This window comes from Pezoporus occidentalis, unplaced genomic scaffold (genome assembly GCF_034315485.1).
Source record: "Pezoporus occidentalis ecotype Australia unplaced genomic scaffold, CSIRO_AGI_Poc_V1 ctg28, whole genome shotgun sequence".
Taxonomy (NCBI): Eukaryota; Metazoa; Chordata; class Aves; order Psittaciformes; family Psittacidae; genus Pezoporus; species Pezoporus occidentalis.
Window position 1 is genome coordinate 2,061,187 of NW_026914718.1, and position 24,122 is coordinate 2,085,308.

Consider the following 24,122-nt stretch of genomic DNA (forward strand, 5'->3'; position numbering starts at 1 on the left):
ACATGGTTTAGTGTGAGGTGTCCCTACCCATGGCAGGGGGTTGGAACTGGATGATCTTAAGGTCCTTTCCGACCTAAACCATTCTATGGTTAGCTGTGGTCTGACGAATAAAAACTCCCACATGCTCCCATTTCAAAGGTATTCAACTGACCACCCCTCTGAAGACTCAGATTTTTAGTATGCAAGCACCTTTACTGTAATCCCCGAATTTCCATGATCTATCTGAGAGAGGTATAAAGCAGTTTTGTCCAGCTAGTATCTGCATGTGACTGTAAAAAACATTGTGAAGGGGATTGGTGTACCGAGCATTAGCATTTTCTCTCTTCCAGAAATAACTGGCAAGAATTTTATTTATATTTGAACTGCTAAGAAGAGCTGGTAATACAGAGAATTTAATGAACAATGCCATTTTGGCAGCAGCCTTAACAATCTGGAAGTGAGTTTCTTGGAAATATGCAAGTTCTAATTAACAGGATTAAAACAAGGGCAAACAAAAGCTAGGATTAAAGCAGAACTAGCTAACTTTTGAAAGGATTTGATGAAAGTTAGTTAACTTTCTGTGATGTACATACCATGGAGCACAAAAGTCATACTTTTAGATTCACCCTGTTCCCACAGCTCTGCGCTTCTAAGGAATTATAAACTGCCAACAATATAATCCAAGATGAAAACTTTTTTCTACTCGAATTTGCTGTTCTCTGGGATTCTTTACAGGTCCCTTTCGCACCTTAGATACCACCCTTAAACATTAAACTGGAGCTAATGACTCTCCCTTACTGTGGCTGCCAAGGGGTATTATGAAAAAAGTCTCGTTACTTTATGGGATAGTATAAACAGTCAGAGAGTCATAATTCAACTTTTTTTCCCCACACTGGCATTAGACAGGCTGAAGTCCTACAAAGTATGTTGTTCTCGTATTCCTAACAGCAAAAGAAGTTTGAACTCTTAAAATTAAGACTGATCTTAAGGCAGTTGAGCTGCTTATCTAGCACACAAACAGGAAAGAGTGCCAACCTTCAGCAACATGCACTTCACTACGACGTAACCGGTATTTCGCTTGGGTAATCACAACCTATATGCAAATACAACTGCTAGGTGTGTGGTGCAAAAAGGGGTTGTAAGAGGTTCATTTCAGTGGAAAATGGTGAAGTAAAACAGGGAAGCAGTCTGGATGTTTGTTTTTGAGAGCTCTCAAGAAGAGCTCACCTTCTCACCTCCATCTAAATGATACAACGAAAGACTGAGTGATCCCAGCACCCAAATTACTAACATAAATATGTCCATCCTTTGCCTTCGATTAGTAAAGACTAATTCCGTCAAACCCATGAGGCTGATGGTGTAGCAAGCATAAGTAATCCTTGCTTAGAAATTATACGAGATTGATTAAATTATTTTAGACTAATTTACTATACAAGCATAATGTTCATAACTAGTCCCACAAGAAGAATAATGAACAAATTTCAGATACCCTCAATGACAATGAACTATACAAAAGAAACACTGTAATGTGTATTTAGTCAGGTTAATTTAAGGAACTTCAAACCTTCTTTGGAGAAGAAATCATATTAGCCATGCAAAGACACGTTTAATTCACACATTTTTCCTGGGATTGAGACTTAAGATTTCCTTTTTCACTTCACACACTCCATCCATCCCCTGACCTTTAAGATGAAAAAATTTTGGAATTAAATGAGGAAAAAAGTTTGCTCCTTCGGACACCTGTCAAATCTTATAATCCTATAACACCAACCCTCTTAAGGAAATGCAGGTTAATTTGAATCATCATAAATATCCTTATGAGGATTATATGCTTTAATAGTGATTAGAAAATTAATACTTTGCAAGGTATAAAGTATACAAATCAAAAACTTGCTAATAAAATACCTGCTTTTAAAGGAAGTTAATAAAACCTTGATTTTTTTTTTTTTCCAAAAGACTTAAAATACCACGAATCTTCCAAAGGCAGACTGTCTAAGAAGCACTTTTCAGTATGATCAGGCATGTGGGATTTAGCTGAATAATTTAATATGATGTTAAACCGTATCACCATGGAATTTATGCGAGCAGTTTGGTAAGAGTTTCTGAGCTAAGAAGTTGACAGGAACCTGCTCCATTTCTTCCCTTTTCCCTGCTTGGCAAGAGATGAGGCAGCGAAACTTCTGGCAACTCAGAAAGAACCTTGAAGTCCAGAAGATACACCACTGCTATCACAGCACTTCCTGATGCCATGTGTGATAGAGATACATTGAGAAATGGGTGAGAAATGCATCCCATTTAAATAATCCCTCAGGATGGAGACCGAGATAGTTTAGGCTGCTCCTAGAGGGCTCTTACCTGAAAGGACTTCTTGACTTAGTCTGTGAAAAACTAAACCACCACAGCAAAAGGTGAATAACAGAGATAGCAAACTGTGTTCTGCTTCCTTTTGAACTATACAGATCAATTTCAGGGGAAAATTCGCCTCTTCTGAGTATCTGCTTATATTCTCCTTCCAACAGAACAGTGGAGACTGAAGGTTTCTCCTTCAAGCAGAGCAGTTCCACTCACAAACTTCATTTCTTTAGTATTCCTTTCCAGGGCTGATATTTTTTTGGGGTCCAGCAGCTCCTCTGACTTGACTGTTGATTTTTGTTATTTCTATAACAAGACATTTAAAGAACAGAATCTAGAAAACCTACTATGCTGTAACTGATCTCCAGCACCTTTGCCTCTATCAACAATTGTCTCAGCTTCAGATTTTTTTTTAAGTAGGACAGGAAATATACGTGGCATTTCCTTTGGGGGTAATGCTGAATCTTGCATTGAGATGTACTTTCCTCTTTGGGTGATTATGGAGATAAGATTACTTGGGATTCAGCTGAAGTAGACAAGAAAGTTCTCCTGTGGACCTACATCTGAAATGGGATGCTATGGGAATCTGCCAAGAAAAACTGGCACTGGAAAGGGCAAATAACTCAAAGAAACTTCTTTAAAAAGTTAGTTAAAAATTTCATTTGGCATTTTCAAACCACTACGATTCTTTGATCTCAAAATATGCCAAAATTCAAAAGCTATTTTGAAAAATAACAGTTAATAAAGGAAACTTGAAAATAACCTGCAATTCGCAATGCCTAAAAATTTTCAAGTCAACCTTAGAAAGTTTAAAATGCTTTCTGACAAAAACATGAGAAAACCCTGTTCTCAACAGGTGTAATCAAACAAAGGACAATAAACTAAATGATCCATTCAGCTACGCAACATGCCCCCAAAAGTTAAACACCTTTCTTCATTATCACCTTGACAAAGAGAAATCTGTATTCCTTCCATGATCCATTCACACGTACTGGAAATTCCCATGAAATCACAGGCTGCTTCAGCTCCAAGGGAAGAAAATCCAGAAGGACTGTACTGAATACTGCCAGCTGCTTCCAAAATTCTCTGATTTAAAGCCCCAAGCATTTTTCATTCCATTTTTGTACATCTGATTGCACTATAGCAATGGTAACATTTTCTGTGTGCACACTTAGAAGTAGTTACCTAATGGAATGTGTGTTTTTCGTATCTACACTACTGAATAGCCTATTCCAAGATCTCTGCAGATAAGTGATGAATTCTAGTCTAATTGTGAAGATATAAAAATACATCGATATCTATATGTAGATCTATATCTATAGATAGATAGTTCATTTCTTATTAGACTATCTAACTAATAAATAGTCCATTCTAACTATCCACAAGCCTTTGGACCTTGGCCTACCAAACTAGCAGAGCAAATGTGCTTCTGGCAGGATTTTTAAGGCACAAAGATCTGTATTGGAAGAAATATTAAAAATCTCAGAGCAGCAGCTCAGAGACTTCATTTCTTGGAGTTCTTGACAACTTTGACAGTTTTATTTCATATGACTGAAAGAGCTAAATAAAAATAACTGAGTATGGCATGACAAAATAACAGATGCCTATAGTTAATGCTGACTTCAGCCCCTATATGCCTGTTGAGTTCAATAGGGTACTAAAGTGCATAACTTAGTGTTGAATTTGGTCCAGAAAACTTAATGAAGTACGGGACTTCCTGCACCTAGAAAATCTCAGTGAAACCCAACTATACAAACAGCTACCATTGCTCCTACCCTTCCACTGGTACTTCCTGTAGTGTTCATCCTTACATCACATCTACTGAAAGCAATCTACACTTCACAGAAAAGGACCATTGGGAACATAACGGTGCTGTGATTTAGCTTACCTTTTCAGTTGCTTGTATAGATATGACACCAAATACTTTGGGAAAAAAAATCTAGGTTGATCACTCCTTGGAACATTACTTGATTAGGAAACCTTACAAAATCATACATATGATAAGTATGTCCAGAGAAGGGCAATGGAGCTGGTGAAGGGCCTGGAGCACAAGTGTGATGAGGAATGTCTGAGGTACCTGGGGTGGGGGGAAACAGTCTGGAGAAAACGAGGTTCTGAGGAAACCTTATGGCTTTCTACAAATGCCTTAAAGGAGGATGCAAGGTGGGTTGTTGGTCTCTTCTCCCAACTAACAGGCAACAGGAAAGCGGAAATGACCTCAAGTTGCACTGGGAGAGGCCTGAACTGGATATTAAGAAAAATTTCTTCACCACAAGGATTGTCAGGCACTGGAACAGGCTGCCCAGGGAAGTGGTTGAGTCATTGTCCCTGAAGGAGTTTAAAAGACATGTAGATATGGTGCTTAGAGCCATGGTTTAGTGGTGGATTTGGCAGTGCTAGGTTAAGGGTTGGACTTCATGATCTTACAGGGTTTTTCCAACCTGAACGATTCTAGGATTCAATGACTCTCTAAGTAAGTCGATTCTGCCTCCCAAATTTACATCTCCTGGTAAGCATTTTTCATGGTTATCCTTCCCTTTGTCTTTTCATGCCAAACTCCTCTTTCATTTGGGCTTGTTTATGCTTAATACAGATGATATCTGAGCTCTTTTAGCCTTACATTTGGGCTTCTGTAAAATAGAGGTTATTAGTAAGCATAAAGCTGTCTGACATGAAAAATGTTGTATTCAGCAGTGCTGGATTCTGCTCTGTGTAAAAAATTACACTTATCCTACTTCTGTATCTACGTGATATTTTGGAAGACACAGAAAAATTACGTTCCTTGCTAGCCATCACATGGAAAATAAGCATACTAGCATCCTTTTACTAAATAATAAACTATGAAGCTAATAAAAAGACAAAAGATGGGAAAACAAGTAATGTCATATACTATTAAAAGTAGGATTCCTAGAGAAATTACTATCGAGCTATTTATTTCCTTTCTGTAAAGGCCCCAAACAAGTCTGTACTGATTTTTAAGAAAACTTAGGTATTTGAGCCTCTTTTTCAATAGGTTTTTGGTACTGACTGAACTCAAACGTTAACCATGACCACATCTTACTTCCTCTATCTATGATCAGTTCTCATTCTTGAAATATTGTGTATTTATGGAACAAGACATGACTGTCTCTTCTCAGAAGACCTCAGTTTTCTGTCAATCCTTAGAGGTAACTATCGCATTGTACTTTAACTTTGTCTCAAGTCTCAGCCCCAGAAGATTGCTTCCCATTTTACTTCCGTGGGTGTGTGGAAGAAGGCAAACCCACAACAGTGATGCCTCTCTCAAAGGGGCATTTCTCCCAGTAGATCACCAGAGTTATTTAGTCTTTATTGTGTAACATACAGTTTGTACATATGTAGATGCTTGCTCAGTAAGAGGATTTATTAACCTACTGCTGGCCAGAGTTGGAATCAGTGATCCTACATTATTTTTCTTTCTGCTTACCTGATAAATAGAAAAATTGTTTCTAACTGTAAAATTATTAGTCAAAGTGGTCTGAAACAAACTTTGCTTTTCCCTAACTGCTTAAAAACATCTCTCAATACAGTGAAGACATCAGGTTTGTGCTTTTTTGATGTCATCATCATTTGTTTTGTTTGACCTTTGAAAGCTTGAGACCTCTTAATTTATTCTGGAACTGGTAAGGAGATGGGGAAGAAACAGCACTTTCAAACACCAAGCCATGGCAAAGCCAAATGGAAGAAGAAATTTGTAACAGCCATTGCTAAAAACCAAGAACCAAAACCCAAACCCCAAAATCCCACAAAACACTGCAAACTATTATCTGCAAATTGCGCCATAAACATAATGCATGATGTTGCTACATCTACTAAGGAAGGAAAGTGGGGTCCATTATCATGAAAGTTCTCTAGTTAGAAAAAGAATTAAATATCTCTCTACAAATGGGTGCCACCATTCATCAGAAATAATTATCTGAAAATGAATGTGCCAAGATATTCAAGCACATTTAAAGCGATGTTGCAGCATGGAAGTAATTAACAAATGTCTTTTTTCATTATAGAAACACTTTGCAATAAAGCACAACCAAACATGGATACTTGCCACTTCCCTCGCTTGTAAACATGCACATACATCTCTCAGAATTGATTTCAATTAGGTTTCCCTTTCAGTGCTTTCTCTAAAGAGACAGATGACCTTGTTCTGCAATGATACGCAACTTTATCTATAGGTTAATCTCTTTATGGCTTTTCAAATGATTTTATGATACCCTCACCTCTTGTCTGTGTGTGTGTATATCCGCACATGTATTACGCTAACAGAGGATGTGAGAAAGGATACTAAACAAGGTACTTAGTGAGGTTTTGAAATACTGTATTCTTGTGTAGTGTACAACTGTGCCACCTCCAGATGCAGCTGTGTTCCGTGGGGCTGTAGGGATTCTCTCACAGCACTATGAGACAACTGAGTGACCAAGATTAGGACTTGAGCTACAGGGAAGTTATGGCATGCTATACTTCTTGCTAAATATTAGGCCAAATGTACATGCTCTTGTTTAGAAAAATCTGTTTTGCTGTACTGACTGCAAAGTGTAGCACATCAAGTACTTAGCATTTTGTTGACCACACTTATATAGGATTAGTGACCTATTCATTAGCCAGATCGCTCCACTTTATTGCTCTGATGGATTTCCATTATCCTTCTTGTTAGCCTTTGAGCTCAGCTCTCTTTATATTACACATCACCACTTTCTCCACAACAAAAGACCAAAGCAAACCTAGCAGAACTCACCGTTCATTTCCTAAGGCAATTCCCTCTGAGCTGAGCCTGTCTTTTCCTAGCATAATACTTGATGAACCCCTCCAACACTTTTAGCTACATAGTGAGCTGTTACAGCCCTGACTGTGTCAACTGAAAAGGCTCTGGGGCATGCGTTTCTAAGAATCTGTGCCAATATGGTCATGGCCAAAGGAGGCTGATGACGGAGTGAATAATAAGTCCCAAGATCCCCCCCTCATCCGTAAGAATGGTGTTTTTCAGGACTCCAAGCAATCCTGGCTAGATCCTATGCAGAAAGTGACCCTGAAGCAACTGGGTTGTGCTTCTCTGCTCTTTCAGGCTGCAGCATTTTTATCAGCATTAGGTGAAGACAGAAATTAAAATGTAGCACTTTGGGTCCACAGGCCCAAAGTATTTGCAGCTGGTGCACTGAGAGCCTTGACTACGTTGTGCTGCATTTTAATGGAACAAGTATTTTAATTTGCCAAATGTCAATGTATTTTCTGATGGCTTAAATGTAGTTTACTGCAGATGTTTCTTGCCTTAAAACAAATCTATGAGATAAAAGTTGCCTAATAGTTGTAGGCATACCAAGAAGACTTATCACTTCTACCTGCAAGCAAAGACTGCAGATCCAATGCAGGAGAGGCTGAAGTCACTGAGGACAGTTCTCTGCTATTTCAGGCAGCCTTATCACCCAGTCTTCTGCAAGATCTGATCACATCTGTACTGGTTTTATCTGGGGGAAGGAAGGTAATTTTCTTCACAGTAGCTCCCGTGGGTGCTAGCATAAATATTTCTTCTTCATTCATGTTTACCTCAATGTATTTTTAGAGAAAATGGTACTATACATTTTAGCACATGGGAAATAAAAAACAACGGAGAGACAAATAAGCTACTGCTAACTCCAACTATTTGTGCCCATAATACCCTGCAAAGACTGGCTCCATGGACAAGACGCATGGCTGAGCAAATAAGCCTTACCAAAAGCCTTCTGAAAAGCATAAGAATAGAAGAAATATCCTGTAGGATCAGAACAACAGTCCGCCTGCTCCATCACCCTGCTGTGGGTAGTGGCAATAAGAGGTGCTACTCAGGACAAGCATGTGAGCAGGGGCCCTTTTGTCACACATTCACCTTAGCTATACCATTCTGTCCAACACTGGACACTTAAGATTTGGCTGGACAGCATGGTGGGACATCTACCTAGGAAGGATGAATCAGAAGATCCTTGAAGTCCCTTCCAACCCGGTGTTCTACAATTCTATGAATTTATACTGAGCCTTTGAGGATTTATACAAAGTTGTCATTTGCAAGCATTAATACACTGGAAGCAGAAACTGAAGTATCAGAATCATGAGGTGCTATAAAAATCAGAAGCAGATTGCTAGAAGATCTTTAAGAAAGTTAAGAAAGTGAAGTAGGGATATGTTTAAAAGATCAACTGATTTGCTGAACTCTGGAACAGCTGAATAACTGCTTAGCTGAACCTTCAGTAGTCATTAAAGAAACATGTAAAAATACCCCCAAAATTAATGTTACCAGAAATAATAAGTTTTATGTTTCTTGAATGATGGGATAATGCTCATTCCAGATCAACAACAGGAGGAAGCAGGAAGTGGCCAATTGACTCTTTTCAAAAAATACCCTTGAGATCACAAAAATAATTTTTTTTGTTTTCTTGTTTTTGCTTTAGTTTCTCCCCCAGAAAGAAAACATACACGTAATGCAAATTCCAAATACTTTCCCACTGTGTGCACAGGGGCAGCCTCCAGTTTTCATCATTCGATTTACGCTGTGACAAGACTTGCAACTGACTCCCTCTCCCCATTTCTCTTTCGTGTTAGAAAGGTTTAACAAATAGAAGACTAAATGGTTAGTACCTCCATGAAACTTGTATTTCCTTGAGATCAGGTCTCTTCTAGGGAGCTGCTATTAAAATACAAGTCAGTATGCATTCTGGAAGTTCTATTATGCATTATTTATGGGTTTGTGTTCAGAATCCTTGAAATATAGTTAGCCACCTCGTTTTCCAGGAAATCCTGAATGATAGTAGACAGTGCTTCTACTATCCTTATAAATCCTTAGTAAGTATAAATATATGTGCTAGCCCCCACCTAAGTGCCTACCAAGTAATAATTTGTAGTTTCTGCAGATGACGGGCCTTACTGTCAAACCAGATGTTTGTGATATTTTAGGCAAGAACAAACTGAGGATATTTATGTGTAAAGGTGACAAAGGTATCTGCTGTAGCAACCGAAGTTACATAGTGTCCAGATTGATAGAAGAGATGGAAATGACATCACAGATTTAAAAAACCCCATAGATGCAGTTCCCCAAGAAACACAAAATGATGATGAAGAGTCAGTTTTCATTCTCTGCAGTTTTACTGGTGATTCCTTTTCTAAACAAGCAATAGCATGCAGCAGTGCTGATAAAATCTCCCTTAACATCTTCAGCCCTGGAGCCTGCCTCTCCATAATGTTCTCCAATCATGGGGAATTGCATTCTGTACGCTAATGATGCATTTCTAGTGCCACTGATGAGAAATGGAATTAACCTCATAATGCTTTGAATATGCTGTTATTTGGATAAAGCTGTTTTCCGTTGAATTGAATCCATATAGTCTATATTATTAGAGATCATTTCAAAATACAGATTTTGGGATGTCCTTCCTTGGAGTGTTCAGAACTCAGACATTCCATTGACCCTGAGCAGTAAATCAGACTAGAGGATCCCTGGAAGCCACTTCCAGACTCAATTACTCTGTGATCTGATGAGTGTGTGTATGTAGACGTGAGTATAGTGCAAAAACTAACCACCCTCAGAGAGCCTCTGAATTAATCTCTCTTTAGCAAAAGTATTTAGTCAACTTCAGCTTTTGCTGCCCAGGTCAGTCTCCTCAGTTGTCACCTCAGAGTTAAGCAAGTCAAGGTTTATCTTTATTCCAAACATCGTTTTGCTTTTCTCCAGCTTTCAGAACAGAAGATGGCGTTATTTCCTGTTTACCCTTTAGGTCTGTTCTGCTTCACAATCAACATATATGGTAATTTAAAAGTTAATAAAGGGGTATTATTAAAAATTAATAAAGGGATAGTATTAAAAGTTAATAAAGGGATAATAAGAAGAGCTAATAACTGATATTTCTGAGCTATCTGCTCACTTTTGCCATCATCTATCTGTTATCTTGATTCAAAGGACTGCATCAGTTGATGTTATCTATTTTGTTGGCTTTTTTCATGGTCCTTAAAGGAACTCAGTTTCTCTGCTTTTAATGTCAAGCATTTCTTGTTCTGGGCTGTTTTACTGAAGAAAATAGCTGCAGGAAATAATGTCAGTTTTAAGAGCATTAAATGTAAACGTGCTGTGTGAATTAGGAGTTTGGATTTGATTCCTTATTAGGAATCTTATTAGATTTCTTATGAAACCTTTCTGATATAGTTTTCTTTCAGGAAATACGGGAATATGAAAAGTACCTTAGAGTTGACATAGGATACTTAAATTCATACTCTTTTACAAAATGTGTTAACAGTCAAACTGTTGACCATTACATGTTATTAGGACATTCTATATCATACCCAGCAAATAACTGGTTTTAGACATGAGATTACATGTTTAGTGATAGCATTTCAAACTTTCCTGTTTGATAGCAATAAAACCTGCTAATTCACTTACACTTTTTCAATGACAAGTTCTGCATCATAGTTTTTTATATTTGCTGGGTTTTTTTCTTCATCACATTTTCTAACACTGTCAGCAGATTTTACTATCTTTATATTTGCCTGCTTGCTTGGAAATTTGCTGTTTCTTGCCTTTCATTTGGCTCTACTTTCTCTTTACCAACTTCTATAAATAAACATATATACACTCAGGTACTTCGCTAAAGGCAACAGTATAATTGTATTATATATTTAATTGTATAACATATTTAAGCAACAACCCCAACTCATAACTCAAGAAAGATTTTGTTTCCCTCAATCTGCATACTTTAACATAATTTTACAAACAACTTCCACTTGAGCAAAAGCAAAGCAGAGTATCTGTGATAAAGTAAGGGAATACGCGTTATTAGCTATCCCGAGGTATTGTTTTGGATAGAACCATTTATTCCCAGTAAAACATTTCTTCAGCGTAATATGAAGAGACAAAACAGCTACCTGAATCCCATCAGCTAGTTTGCTCGTATAGACACACTTTTAGCATTAAGAATCCATGTAGTATTTTTATGCCAATTTAAACACTGATGAAAACAACATGAGCTAAAAATGCAACAAATTACCTTGGACCAGATTTACAAAGTCTCCAATGCATACTCAGACAGCTCTTATAAACTTTGAGGGCTCTCCAGGGATTCCACTTCCTACATTTACTAATTTTCTTCACTATAGTATTCTGCGCATGAACAGAGGGCAGAGGAAAGAAACATAGCTGGAGAATTATGGGGTGGGGGGTGTTGAGAGCGTGACAAAATGTCTACCCATGATTAATTACAGATATGTGGGAATTTGGAAAAGCTCAGGGCATTCATTGATTATTCAGCACACAGAAAAACCCACAAAACCAAACAGGAAGGAGACATGAATGGTAACTAAGACAAAACCTGACCTGGCCCATGAGGTTAGAACCCTTTATAGAATTTAAACTTCTACAAGTTTAACTACAGAACAAAATCTAATAGTTTCTCCTTTTCATTTTGATGTTAGAACTGTGGCCTTTACTGCCTAATTTGCAGGCTTCAGGAGAGGTTACTGCATTGCTTTGAGTGTTTATCATAGACTGTGCTAGAAACCTTCCTCTGTAAAAGAAAATAATGCAGTATGCATATAGCATTTTTGTCCTTTTTATCACATCTTTTTCAGTGCTAAGAATCTGCTGGGCAAAATGAGAAAAGGACAAAAAAATGATTCTTCCTCTAAATGCTGACGTTGTGCAGCTACCTGAGTGATGAACTGGCATGGTATTTGATAAGTGGCTCTGAAGAAAATCTCCCCATCAAGTCTGGGACCTGATGGAAAAGTGTACCTTAAAGGCTACTAGGTTTCCTCTTCCCTGTCCCTCCCTCTTCCCTCCTCCTCCCCCCCCCCCCCCCAGTTACTTCTTGTCTCCAGGAATTACTTCCAATTACATCCTGTTCCATATGTGTATGTCTATACATATGTATATGCATATCTATATGTGTACATATATATAGCTACACATACTGATATATTTATATGTATATGCATATGTGTGTGTATATATATACTGGTATACATATCCATATATAACTATACACACACAAATATGTATGTATATATATATATGCTGGTACACCAAAGAACAATCAATGAAAACACATAACCTTTTGTTTACACTGAAGGCTTAATATCTTCAGCTTGATGGACTCCCTTGCAACTGTTTCAGCTACAATATGACTGCTAATAGTACTAACAGCCAAGCACGCTCTGCAGTCTTCATCTGCCTTATAACATAGGTTATCACAGATTTTAGAGGTCTTCTACACAGGACTGCACTGATTCAGAAACAAAAAAGGCAGGGAAGTCCAACAATTTAAGAAGAAAGGCAAAGCACTCTCTTCAGTGTCAGGTATTGAGTGAAATACATTGGGCTGGTCAGCACTAGGGTGAATTCATCTTCATAGGACTGCACTGAGGGCAGAGTCATTACTCTTTAAGTTAGCACACAAATAAAAGGAGGAGGAGGAGGAGAAAACAACTGGCAGCTGGAAGTTCTGCAGAGCACAGTGCTCAGTGTACTCTGCCCTTACCTGACAAGCTGCAACAGTAAGGTCATTGACTTTAAAGCTGAGACCATAAGCTTTTCATTCAGACTATGTTTCTAGGCAAGACAGAGCAGACATTTTTGTTCTTGGTTGCCTCATTTGTGACTTACCCTAATCATGAAGTTTAATAACAAAACCAATATGAATAAGCTGGGAATTATTTTTTAAATCATCTGTATGGTAGAAAAAAAAAATCATATATCTGCATTTTCACCTGATAATTCATCAGCCTCTCACAAATTTCTTAGAATGGTGCTTCTAACAACAGCAAGAATATCCCTGAGAGTAATAGTTACAGATACCTAATTCTGACAGAATTTTTTTTAGAGCTGCTGTTGAGTGATTCTGTAGCTTAAAAAGCTATGGAACTGGCTGGAACTGAGGTCAGCTGGAACACAGGAAAACCTCAACACCAACACTCAGAGATGAGGTCGGCAGCAGGATGCACACTTTTTGCCTTACAGTGATTAACATAGCAAATAATAAACACAGGTAACATAGAATCACAGAATAAACTAGGTTGAAAAGGACCTAGATCATCAAGCCCAACCACTAACATCTTGCCATCATTCATCCCTTTAGGTTCATTCGTTCTTGTTAGCACTGAATGACGAATGAATGTGAAGTCAAATGGGAATCATCTTCATTCCTAGTGGGTTGCTAGAGCTCAATTGTTTTTACATATGCAGCAAGGTAAAGGACTCTGCTTATGATGCAGAAAGATACATTTTCCCATTCTTAGCTATGCTAGTTTCGCATTGCTTGTGGGATGAAAAATCATAGTAACTGCAAAAATTGAGCACGCAGGACTGATATATAACACCAAGTAAGAAGGTGCCATTTTAAGGAAGATAAGGCAGCCTGCCGAACAGTTATTTCATGTCATATCACTTTTTCTTGTGTTTTCAGTTTTGGAGAAAGCTAAGACTCGTTTCCCCAGCTGTCTGATCACTAACGTGAGTGACCAAAGCACAAGCATAAAAGGAAACACTTTATTTAATGTTAATGAGTGAGATAATAGCTAAACACCAAGTAGTATCAGCTCGTTATAAACAAGGCTGCAATCCAGTCCCAAAGGTGAATAATACAGAAGAGAAAAGACAGAAAACAGGAGTAATGTTTGAAAGTTTCATGATTCATTAAATCCCAAAACTCTTAATGCTCTCAGCCTGTATTAGTTCGGGCTGCAAATCTATCAAGTCCCATGAGCTACATACACATGGCTGTTCTCAGTACTTGCGTGGAACATCTCTAAAAAGCAAGCTAGGTGATCCCGGGTTTGCTCAGATCCTGGACTAGAGCTGTGGGCTATGCATTACCAATACAACACAAACATTAGGGGTAACTGTAGGGCTGCAGGTATTGTCCTTCAGTCTACATAAACACAGTAAGCCTGACCACTTACAGTGCAAGAGATGCTAGGCCTTTCACATGCCCTCAAATTAAATTTTGCATCACTCACCTTCATCTTACGCACGTATTTAATGATGGTATGGACTCTGAGGAAATAAAAGTCCTTTTGTGTGTGTAGACAACCTAGCCTAATAGAACCGTGGTCTGCGACTGGAGTCCTACGGCGCTGCTAAGGCATGATTAAAGGAGAATTTGAAAGGCTTAGCATATCTGTAGCATGACCAAGTGCTGGATGGAGCTCATCTCTCCACTTTATCACTTCCATCTCCTAAACTCTTAAACTGCTGTTATCAGTAACATAAACATTCAGCCTTCTCTTGTGTGAGAAGCAGAAAATAGGGATGTATAATGGAGAAACACAAGGTATATACAGTTTCTATAAATGAAAATACAGACCAGGTTATAAAAAAGAGGACAGAATTCACATAACAGGAAGGTCTTACATATTTTGGCATGCAAACTCTGTTTAAAAATTGCACACCAGTTAGAGCTGATGAGCACAGCTGAGAAATGCAGTGCAGGCAGCAGCCTATTTAATTCCCAGTTACTTGACCCTTTTCTCTACTAGAGTAGTTTTAATGGCCAAACTATAACCAGTAGGAATGATCTCCCTGGCTTCTGGCTATCTGCTTTCCTGCTGCTAAAAGTTTCAGACCACATCTGTCAATCACTGGAAAAGAAGTAGCACAGGCTGTATTACGTTTCCTAAGGTCTGAATGCTTGACTTTGTGTTTAGTGATCCTTTCCATGCAGATTTTTATTCTGTGCCATTGCTTACTGTCATGGTGCTAAATTTTGATTGACTGGAATTACCTTAACGCTGGGTGCCAATGTCAATGTACAGAGGAACTCTGAAAGGTAACCCTGAAAACCTGCAAAGAGCTGTCCGGATTTGTAAGAGCACAAGAGAAACAACCACATGAAGTAATGCAAGTTGTTGTTGCTGGTAAGCTTCACAGCCTTCGCCCACAAAACTAGTGCATTCTTTCAGCATAACTAGAAAAGACGTTTTGATAGTTCAGCTTTTACAGAGTGAACAGATGTAATTACTGCCTACAGTTATAACAGAAACCACAATTACTAATTGGGTTTCCAGGACTTACATTTCAAAAGATGGCCTTTAAGCTCTGCAAAAACGTTCAACTACAGTTTTCAAAGTGGTGCAGCCTAATTCTACAAGATTTCCTCAATTTCCAGGACACAGAGATTCACTGTGTTTTGCAGATGCTGGGCAAAACAGTAGGATACCACAAATCTTACCAGATAATTATCTGGGTTTTGCTTCTTTTCCGGTTTCATGTAATACAAACCAGTAGGTTTTCATGTTAAATACAGGCCCCTATTTTAGCAAAAATGTCTGTTTTGACAGATACTGCTTAAACATATGGCAACATTATATAGATACTTGATTTCTATATGCAGTCAATCTGTTTGGTTGGAAATTCTTCATATATATTGGATGCTTATATTCATGCATGTTCCTCACTGCAGCTTCTATAGTCCAAGTTCTTTCACAGGCACATCACATTTAATCCCTTTTACTTCTTTAAGATTTCTCTACATAATGCTATAAATAGTAAGTCAATTTAATCCAAATGTAATCAAGTAGAGCCAAGGGTAAATTCCCAGTTTTGTTTTTGCTTTTCACAGAGAGTGTATAACCTCGTCAATTCCTATCACATAACACCACAGTGGAAACTCCAGCCACTGCCTGGATGGAAAAAAAAATATCCAATGAGACTGTTAACAGCTTCTAATGAAGGACAGGAGAAGCCAAGTGTCATGTAACTAGTTCTCTCTGCATCAGCAGCTCTGTTACTAAGAATGCAAAAAGTTACAGGACTGACATAGTTTCAAACACGGCTAAGGGAGTCAGGAACTGAAGTATGAGTGATTTCAATGGGATTAGTACACACTATACTTAAGCCTTGAAGTCTACTGATAGCTCTAGAAGCGTTTAATATCTTCTTAAATCTGGCTACAAATGACCTATCTGTCATTGTCACAGCCCCAGGTTGGCATTTCAACATCCACACATATTCTTGTCACTCAAACAACTCATGTCAATCTGAGCCCCGTTCCACTGTCTTTTCCCATGACCTGAAACTTTCTTCTGAAATCCCCATTGTAGGAGACGAGTTGTGAAGGGGTGATGTATCCTGCAGTGTTCTGGCAAACACCTCACACAAATAAAGTACTTTTGCAGGCTCAGGAGAAAGAAATGTTGATTTCCAAACAGTGGCAAATGAGGACAAACAACAAAATGAAGCTCCCTCCTTCTGTTTTTACTGCTCATTTCCTGTAAGTGTCTAAACCACTGTTAATCTTCAAAATTCACCTTAACCCCTTCTGATCATCCTTAGGGCTACCAAATAGTTCTTGAAAGATTACAAGTCACATCAACAGTCAGCAGTGAAGCCCATGCTCTCTACTTTGTAACCTGAAGCGCAACTTCACAATGCAGCGTTAAAGGAAAGAGTTTCTGATGCCGTCTTTTGGCATAAGAAACTTCTGGCATAAGAAACTTTTGGGGCATCTTATGCCAAGTAAATCCAAGCACCACATAATGTCTTCTCACGTACTGCGGCTGCTATGTAAGAAAAAGGAAGGAGCTTGGGGTGCAGAAACTTTGGCCAATCTGGGTGTTTAACTGACCTTAGGGTCAAACGAGAGTAGAATCAACATTTCTTTGCAGATCTCTACATTTACTACTTAACTGGTACAGTTTGTCTATCTCTACAATGCCAGCCCTTTGTTAAGGAACTGCAGAAATGGTAATAATACTTTTATTCAAATAAGGCAGTGGTTGATTTGGGGTTTGTTTTGGGTTGTTTTTTGTTTGTTTTTTCTTTTTTTTTTTAAAGCCTTATATTTTACCTAAAATTGCTCATTTAAAGGTTTTCTTTAACAGCAACCCAGAGAATTTCTTGCTAATAATATCAGCAGCCTCAATACAGCTCATTCTCTCAAAGCTGACGCAATCTGACTTTGAATGTCAACCACATCATCTTTAATAAATGATCTTTCTTAGCAAGCAAAAGTAATCTTTTTTAAATAATCTGATTCACTTGTAAATTAACTTTGATTTTGGACATAAATCATGGATAATTTGGGACTAAGGTTCATTTTGGCAGGATTGCTCTGGGTGAAGCTCTTCCCACATGTGTTTCTGTTTCTTTATCATGACAAAAAGGATTACTTTATATTTACATTGCAGCAACAACACGGGCTTCTCTTGAGAATCAGGTTCTGTTTTAGACAGAGTGATCACTTATTCCAGGTCAGCTGTGAACTTTTGGTGTTTCCACAAACTGGACCTCTGGGTTTCCACTTAGGTACCCAGAAAATTAAGATAAAACTCATGACTGCTCTGTGAAGAAATGGCTTATGAAACTTGGCAAGCATCACACAGGAATGTGGTTCCAGAGGCAAAGTTAGAATCCACTTCTCCAGGGGAGCATTCTCCTGCCTTCACTATGAGCTCATTCATCAAACTGCATTTCCTTTCTTCATTTCTAACACAATTTCTGACTTCTACAATAAAAATTGTGAACTATATTCTACTCACAGTGCACCACTTTGATTCTGCCTGACCCACTCTTCAGCGGCTCCCCAATCTCCTTTAAACTGAGTGCCTTGCACTTCAAAATCTGAATCTCCGCACTGAATCTCTCCCTTCTTCTTCACTTTTCATTCCCACAATTCCCCTCAGCAAACTTCTTTTTCTGTTTTACTTCTTTACTTTTTGTAATGTAGTAGTTGCTCTAGCTACTGCCTTCTCCCCACTCTGTCTCCGTAAAAATAAATGCAAAACCCAAAAGGGATGGCTTTGGAATGGGCTAGATACTGCAAAAATGAATCTTGAACAAAATCTCCTTTACAAACACCACAGATTAAAATATAATATCCAGTTGTATAACTATTTGTCATATATTGTCATGTAATACATAGAAGTTTCCAGCAAAAAAAACCCAAACCCTGATATCTATCCAGAGAAACTGTATAAATGTCTTCTCGTTGATGTTCTGAGTAAAAACTATGTATCTATTGTGACAGCCATCTTATTTTAGATAGTAAAAAAAATCTAATAATTATATTATTGTATTTATTGATAGATTCCATATAATCTCCGTACATATTAAGGAGAGTAGAGATTACAGAAAAGTAATATTGAGTGAATGTTGTTTATTAGATTATCATCTGTGACTCTTAAAGTAGGCACAAGAAGAGATCAAAAGTCAGGGGTATTTCCCTTATGTATTGCCCTCAACTTAAAAGAGTCAACATATGGTATAGAGACTATTATTCATGGATATACATCCAGTGCCTCAAGCAATGAAAACCGTAAGTACTCCTAATTCTGCCATTATCTTAATTATTATTACAGTGCCTTCCTTTTACTGTTACCAATTTGGCAGAGAACCAAACCTACCTCCCCCCTGCCACACACTATTGAGTCAGTCATAGTATCACAGTTTGGTTAGGGTTGGAAGGGCCCATAAGATCATCTCATTCGAACCCGCTGCAATGAGCAAGGACACTTCACTCTAGCCCATGCTACCCAAGGCTCTGTCCAGCCTGGCCTTTAACACTGCCAGGGATGAGGCATTCACCACTTCTCTGGGCAACCTGTGCCAGGGCCTCACTACCCTCACATTAAAGAACTTCTGCCTTATGTCTAACCTGAACTTCCCCTGTTTAAGTTTAAACCTGTTACCCCCTGTCCCATCACTACAGTCCCTGATGCCAAATGCCCTCTCCAGCACTCTTGTAGGCCCTCTATATTCTTCACTATATAATTCTAGCTCTGAAGTGTGTCACCGTGTCTGATTCCTCTGTGTATAATACTGACTTCCCTATTTCTGTGTTGTACTATAATTTGCCCAGATTGTAGCTAACAGCATTTCCTCACAATGTCGGAGCTTAGCATGGCAATGCCTATAGCAATGTTTGATTTCCCATATCCTAATCTATCACTTTTGCAGGGCCTGGAAGATTTCCCTTATTGCTATAATTCTGTATTTTTCATACTTCATTCTTCTGGATGACATTGAACTGGGAGAAGTGGCTGATATGCCAGAGGGTTGTGCTGCCATGCAGAGGGACCTTGACAAGATGGAGAAATGGGCTTACAGAAGTATCATGAAGTTCAACAGAGAGCAGTGTGAAGTCTTGCAGATGGGGAAAAACAACCCCCTGCTTCAGAACATGCTTGGGGCTGGGAAGCAAGTTGGCAGAAAAGGTCCTGGGAGTCCTGCTGGATGCCAGGTTGAACATGAGCCAGCAATGTGCCCTTGTGGCCAAGAAGGCCAATGGTATCCTGGGCTGCCTTAGGCAAAGTGCTGTCAGTGGTTTGAGGGAGGAGATCCTGTCCCTCTGCTCAGCACTGGTGAGGCCACACTGCAGTACTGTGGCCAGTTCTGAGCCCACCAGTACAAGAGAGAAATGAAATTACTAGAGCCCAATGAACAGCTCTCCTATGACGAAAGGCTGAGAGAGCTGGGACTATTCAGCCTGGAGAAGAGAAGGCTCAGGGGGATCTCATCAACGTCTCTACATACCTGAAGGGAGGGTGCAAAGAGGACAGCCACGTTCTTTTCAGTGGTGCCCAGCACCAGAGACAAGGGGCACAAACTCAAACACAGGAGTTTTTTTTCTGAACCCCAAGAAATACTTCTTTACTATGGGGGTGACCAAGCACTGTCATAGGTTGCCCAGGGTAGCTGCAGAGTCTCCATCCTTGGAGATATTCTAGAGCTGTATAGACCTGGTCCTGGGCAACTGTCTATAGGTGGACCTCCTTGAGCAGGTGCTTTGGACTAGATGAACTCTGAGGTCCCTTCCAACCTGTTCTGTCATTCCCTACACTTTTTGGTTTTCCTTTTAAATCCCTTGCATACTATTAAAGTACTATAGCTCTATATTAATAGCTGTATGAATTTCTCAATTAACACAAAATGAACCAGTATTGATTCAATTACTAACAGGTTGCTATTAACGGGCAAAGAGTTCACACAGTATGGTTCCAGGTGGCCACTGAACATTGCATACCCTGTAAAATACAATGCTGCCCCTCATGACAAAAGAGACACAAACAGTTAAAGCTTATACAGGAAGCGTTTTAAGAGCACAGACAGGGTCTTACACAAAATGGTGACAAGCTATACACAGTAGGTTCATTGTTACGAGGAATATCAGAGATGCAGCTTTAATTCTCTTTTCTGCCTGAATGGGTTTAAACACCCATCAATTAACCTCACAGCAGACTGCCTCTGTTACCAGGCTGTAAAATACTCTCAGACAGGGCTTCCTCAGTCCCTCTGTTACAATTGTTCTACCTGGGATGAATCAATAACTATTAGAGAAGAAACCAGAACCAATTCTCACTGTCTCATCCCAAAAGGGCTATATTCTCAACCAACAGGCCAATGAATATTTAACTATCTCATCCAAAGTGCAGTAGCTTTCTCTGGAATACAGAGCCTAATTCCATAATACTCTCTAAAGCCTAAGTAGATTTAGAATAGATGTTAGGAAAAAAATGCCTACTATGAGGCTGGTGAGGCGCTGGCACAGGGTGCCCAGAGTAGCTGTGGCTGCCCCATCCCTGGCAGTGTTCAAGACCAGGTTGGACGGGGCTTGGAGCAACCTGCTCTAGTGGAAGGTGTTCCTGCCTGGGGCAGGGGGTTGGAACTATATGAGCTTTAAGGTCCCTTCCAACCCAAAGCATTCTGATTCAATGATGGAAACAAAGTTGCATGGGTAGCCAAAACGCTGACCTTTCCTACTGGGACTTGACTTTCCAATTGTAGCATTCTTTTCTACAGCTCAGTTGACTTGAAAACATAAATATGTTCCTTATATTTGACAGTCACAGGTACTGTGAATAAAACTGAAATGATACATTTTGACCTTGTTCTTTGTCAAGAGAGGACATATGTAAACAAAAGACATTCAAAATAATGGCAGTGTTCTAAAGTTAAAAGAGATTCTGGTCATTCTCACCCTTGGTGAGAATGGTAAGCCACTCACCATTGCTTATAGTCAGCATCACAGTTGCAGTAGTATTTGGGATCTGTACAGTTGCGTTCAATGCCACAGGCACATTTTTGAATGCCAGGTCCTGATCCGCCCCAGTAGTAGTGCTTCTCATTGGCTTTGCCAACCCACCAGGTGTATGGATTCCCTTCTGCAAGGAATGAAAATGCAAAGTTACGATGCATCAGTGAGGTAGAGCTCCACAATGCACTATTTGGGCTCAGATGTTTAATACGCAGATGTTAACAGCACGTAACTGGACAGCCCTACTGCACTCCTGGCAAACAAACGCAGTCACTGATACTGAGCAATTCAAAGGACCTATCCGGGTAAACAAAACACATTCTCCATTCTGTATTCATGCAATTTATAAGGATTGAAATTAATGAAGTATTTTTTATCTTGTATGCTCTTTGTTTAGCTTTTTAATTGTTCTCAGTTTAGATAATGAAAATATGTGGGCAGGTTTCCATAATTCTTTTCAATTACTTTCAAATTCATACAGTAAGCTATCAGATGGATTATTCAATAGCAGACCACAAATGCTGCACAGAAAGGTGCATTCATTTTCTTTTTTTCTCTCTCTCTTTTTTAGTAACAGCTTTTAATTGAAAATTAATCTCTCTTCACTGGAAAACAAACATGTTCATCACGCTCTCTCCAGCTGGTCCAAAGGAATGCATGAAGAGATATCTTAAGGTCCTTTCCAACCCTAACCAGTCTATGATTCTATGATTACCATACTCCAAAAGCATATTAACCCTTTAAAAAAAAAATGTGTGTGCATGTGTATTCATATATATATAGAGAGAGATACACAGATTGGTAGATAGATAGATAGATACAATTTAATACTTGAGCAAAGGTGATCTGAACTTTGATATAATCATATTTCTTGGCACTGGGTCTGTATCTTAGTTATTTTCATATACCGGCCCAAGTTTATTTCTAATGCTTTTGGACTAACTAAGCCTCTTATGTGGAAATAAACAAACAAATCCCCCCTATTTCTAATTTGGAAAATCACCCTGACTGGAAAGTTTCTTTTTATTCCTCCAGTTGAAGCAAAACACTTAAGTCTGAGCTTAACTTCAAACCCAAGTGAATAACTCAATCAATCTCAATGTACTTATCTCAGTGATTTTTCACATTTGGAAAACGTGACTGAACTCAGCCTATAAACATGTTTCTTTAAAACGCCTTTTTCCCCTCATGTAATTGCTGCCAGTGTTTCCGCTGCCAGTGTTTCCTCATTAAATCAAATGAAGCTATTTGCATGGAATATGATAAATTTTACGAGTAAAACCTTACATAATAGCTATTCTACTTTTCATTATCTTCTGATCGAGCATCTCGCACATCTCCAAAAAATGACATCCATAATCCTAAAAATAGCCATTTCATTATAAGATTTCATCATCTAGACCATATATCTATTTAACCCAGACATATTTTGAAAGTAACTCACACAGAACTCCAAAGTAAATTCCAGAGATGGAGACACATGTTAAAAGCCACCAAACCTCAAAAGGGGACAGCTCTCTGAAAACACTTGTGTTGTTCAATGCTTCTGAGTTGTTAAACATCATATAAAATGACACTATTGAAAATACAACAGTGTGAAAAATTTGTGGTGGCTAAAGGTTTTACAAGCTGCTCCTATGCTGCACAGTATGATATTCAGCTGTAGTGCTAATGCAGTGGGTATGGTAATAGTATGAGACTTGATTCTGGACCCTAAACTGGTCATTTTAGCTTCTGATTATCATGGAACTAAGTACTGCAAGTCAGAAGAGTGTGCCATGTGAATGCTGCAGTAGCACTGCCAACCTGCAGTACAATTCATCTGGTATGAGAATACATAGCCCTGGCTTCTTAAAGATTATTTAATAAGCATGTAAAGGGTAAATTCTACAGTGAATGAATGACAGATACAGGATCCAACTACAGCATTAATGATATCTGAAGCTCCTACTGTATAATTTTTCTCATTTTGAAGTTACCTTTCTTTATAGGATCAAATTTTGAGTCATGAGGTAGCTTTTTTTTGTTGTTGTCATTGACTGACTGTTTTTCCCCAAGCTTCTGTGGACAAACAGCATCATAAGAAGAAGTAACAGGAGAGAAAATTTCTGCCTCCCTTGGGATTTTGATTAGAATCAAGTCTTGATGCAGGAGTACTTTTTTGTGCAAAACCCATCTCTCCTTTGAGGGCTGCTGCAAGAAGTTTATATATACTGAGTTATGACCAGGATGCCTTTCCATGTCCCTTCTTGAAAAGAAGCTACTTGCAAGCTGTTGTGTGTTTATTACTCAGTGACTTAGCAGAAAAGTAATGATGGTACCCAACTAAGATTATGGATACCAGGAAAATGGACAACAGATATCCAGGTTTTAGGAGGTTCATTAAGTTTACAGACTAAGTTAATAGCTATGGTGTGACAACAGTCTTCTAAGGGCAGAAGGCTGAGCTTATTTTAATGAAGCATGTGGGCATACAAGTATGGCCAGAACATCAGATTCAATCCATATTTTTAGTGATTTGGGTCTCCCTCACACACACAAAAATGCCTCTAACAATTTACATTCATTACAGTTAACAGTGGTTGCAATGGCTTTGCAGCGCTGGACTTCGGTTAAAATTAATGCAAAATACAAGGTTTTGAGTCGATGTGCAATATTAGCCCATTACATTTGCAGTTATTCAGTCAAAGTATGTAAAGAACCTGATCATAAGTGTTTTCTATCAAGAACTGCTCCGCCCCTATAGAACTTTCAGGAGAAAGGACTATGGGAATTATTTTGTAGTCTCACAGATCT

The 24,122-nt window shown here is 38.7% G+C and overlaps 1 protein-coding gene across 6 annotated transcripts in view; it reads right to left on the bottom strand.

Annotated features, from left to right (window-relative positions):
* Window positions 1–24,122, bottom strand: part of CNTNAP2 (contactin associated protein 2) — a 1,014,729-nt gene that overhangs the window by 156,566 nt on the left and 834,041 nt on the right. For all 6 annotated transcript variants that reach the window (XM_062625371.1, XM_062625372.1, XM_062625373.1 and 3 more), the window contains one exon: window positions 21,297–21,453. In XM_062625371.1, coding sequence (XP_062481355.1) covers window positions 21,297–21,453 — 157 coding nt within the window. The remainder of the gene's footprint in view (window positions 1–21,296; window positions 21,454–24,122) is intronic.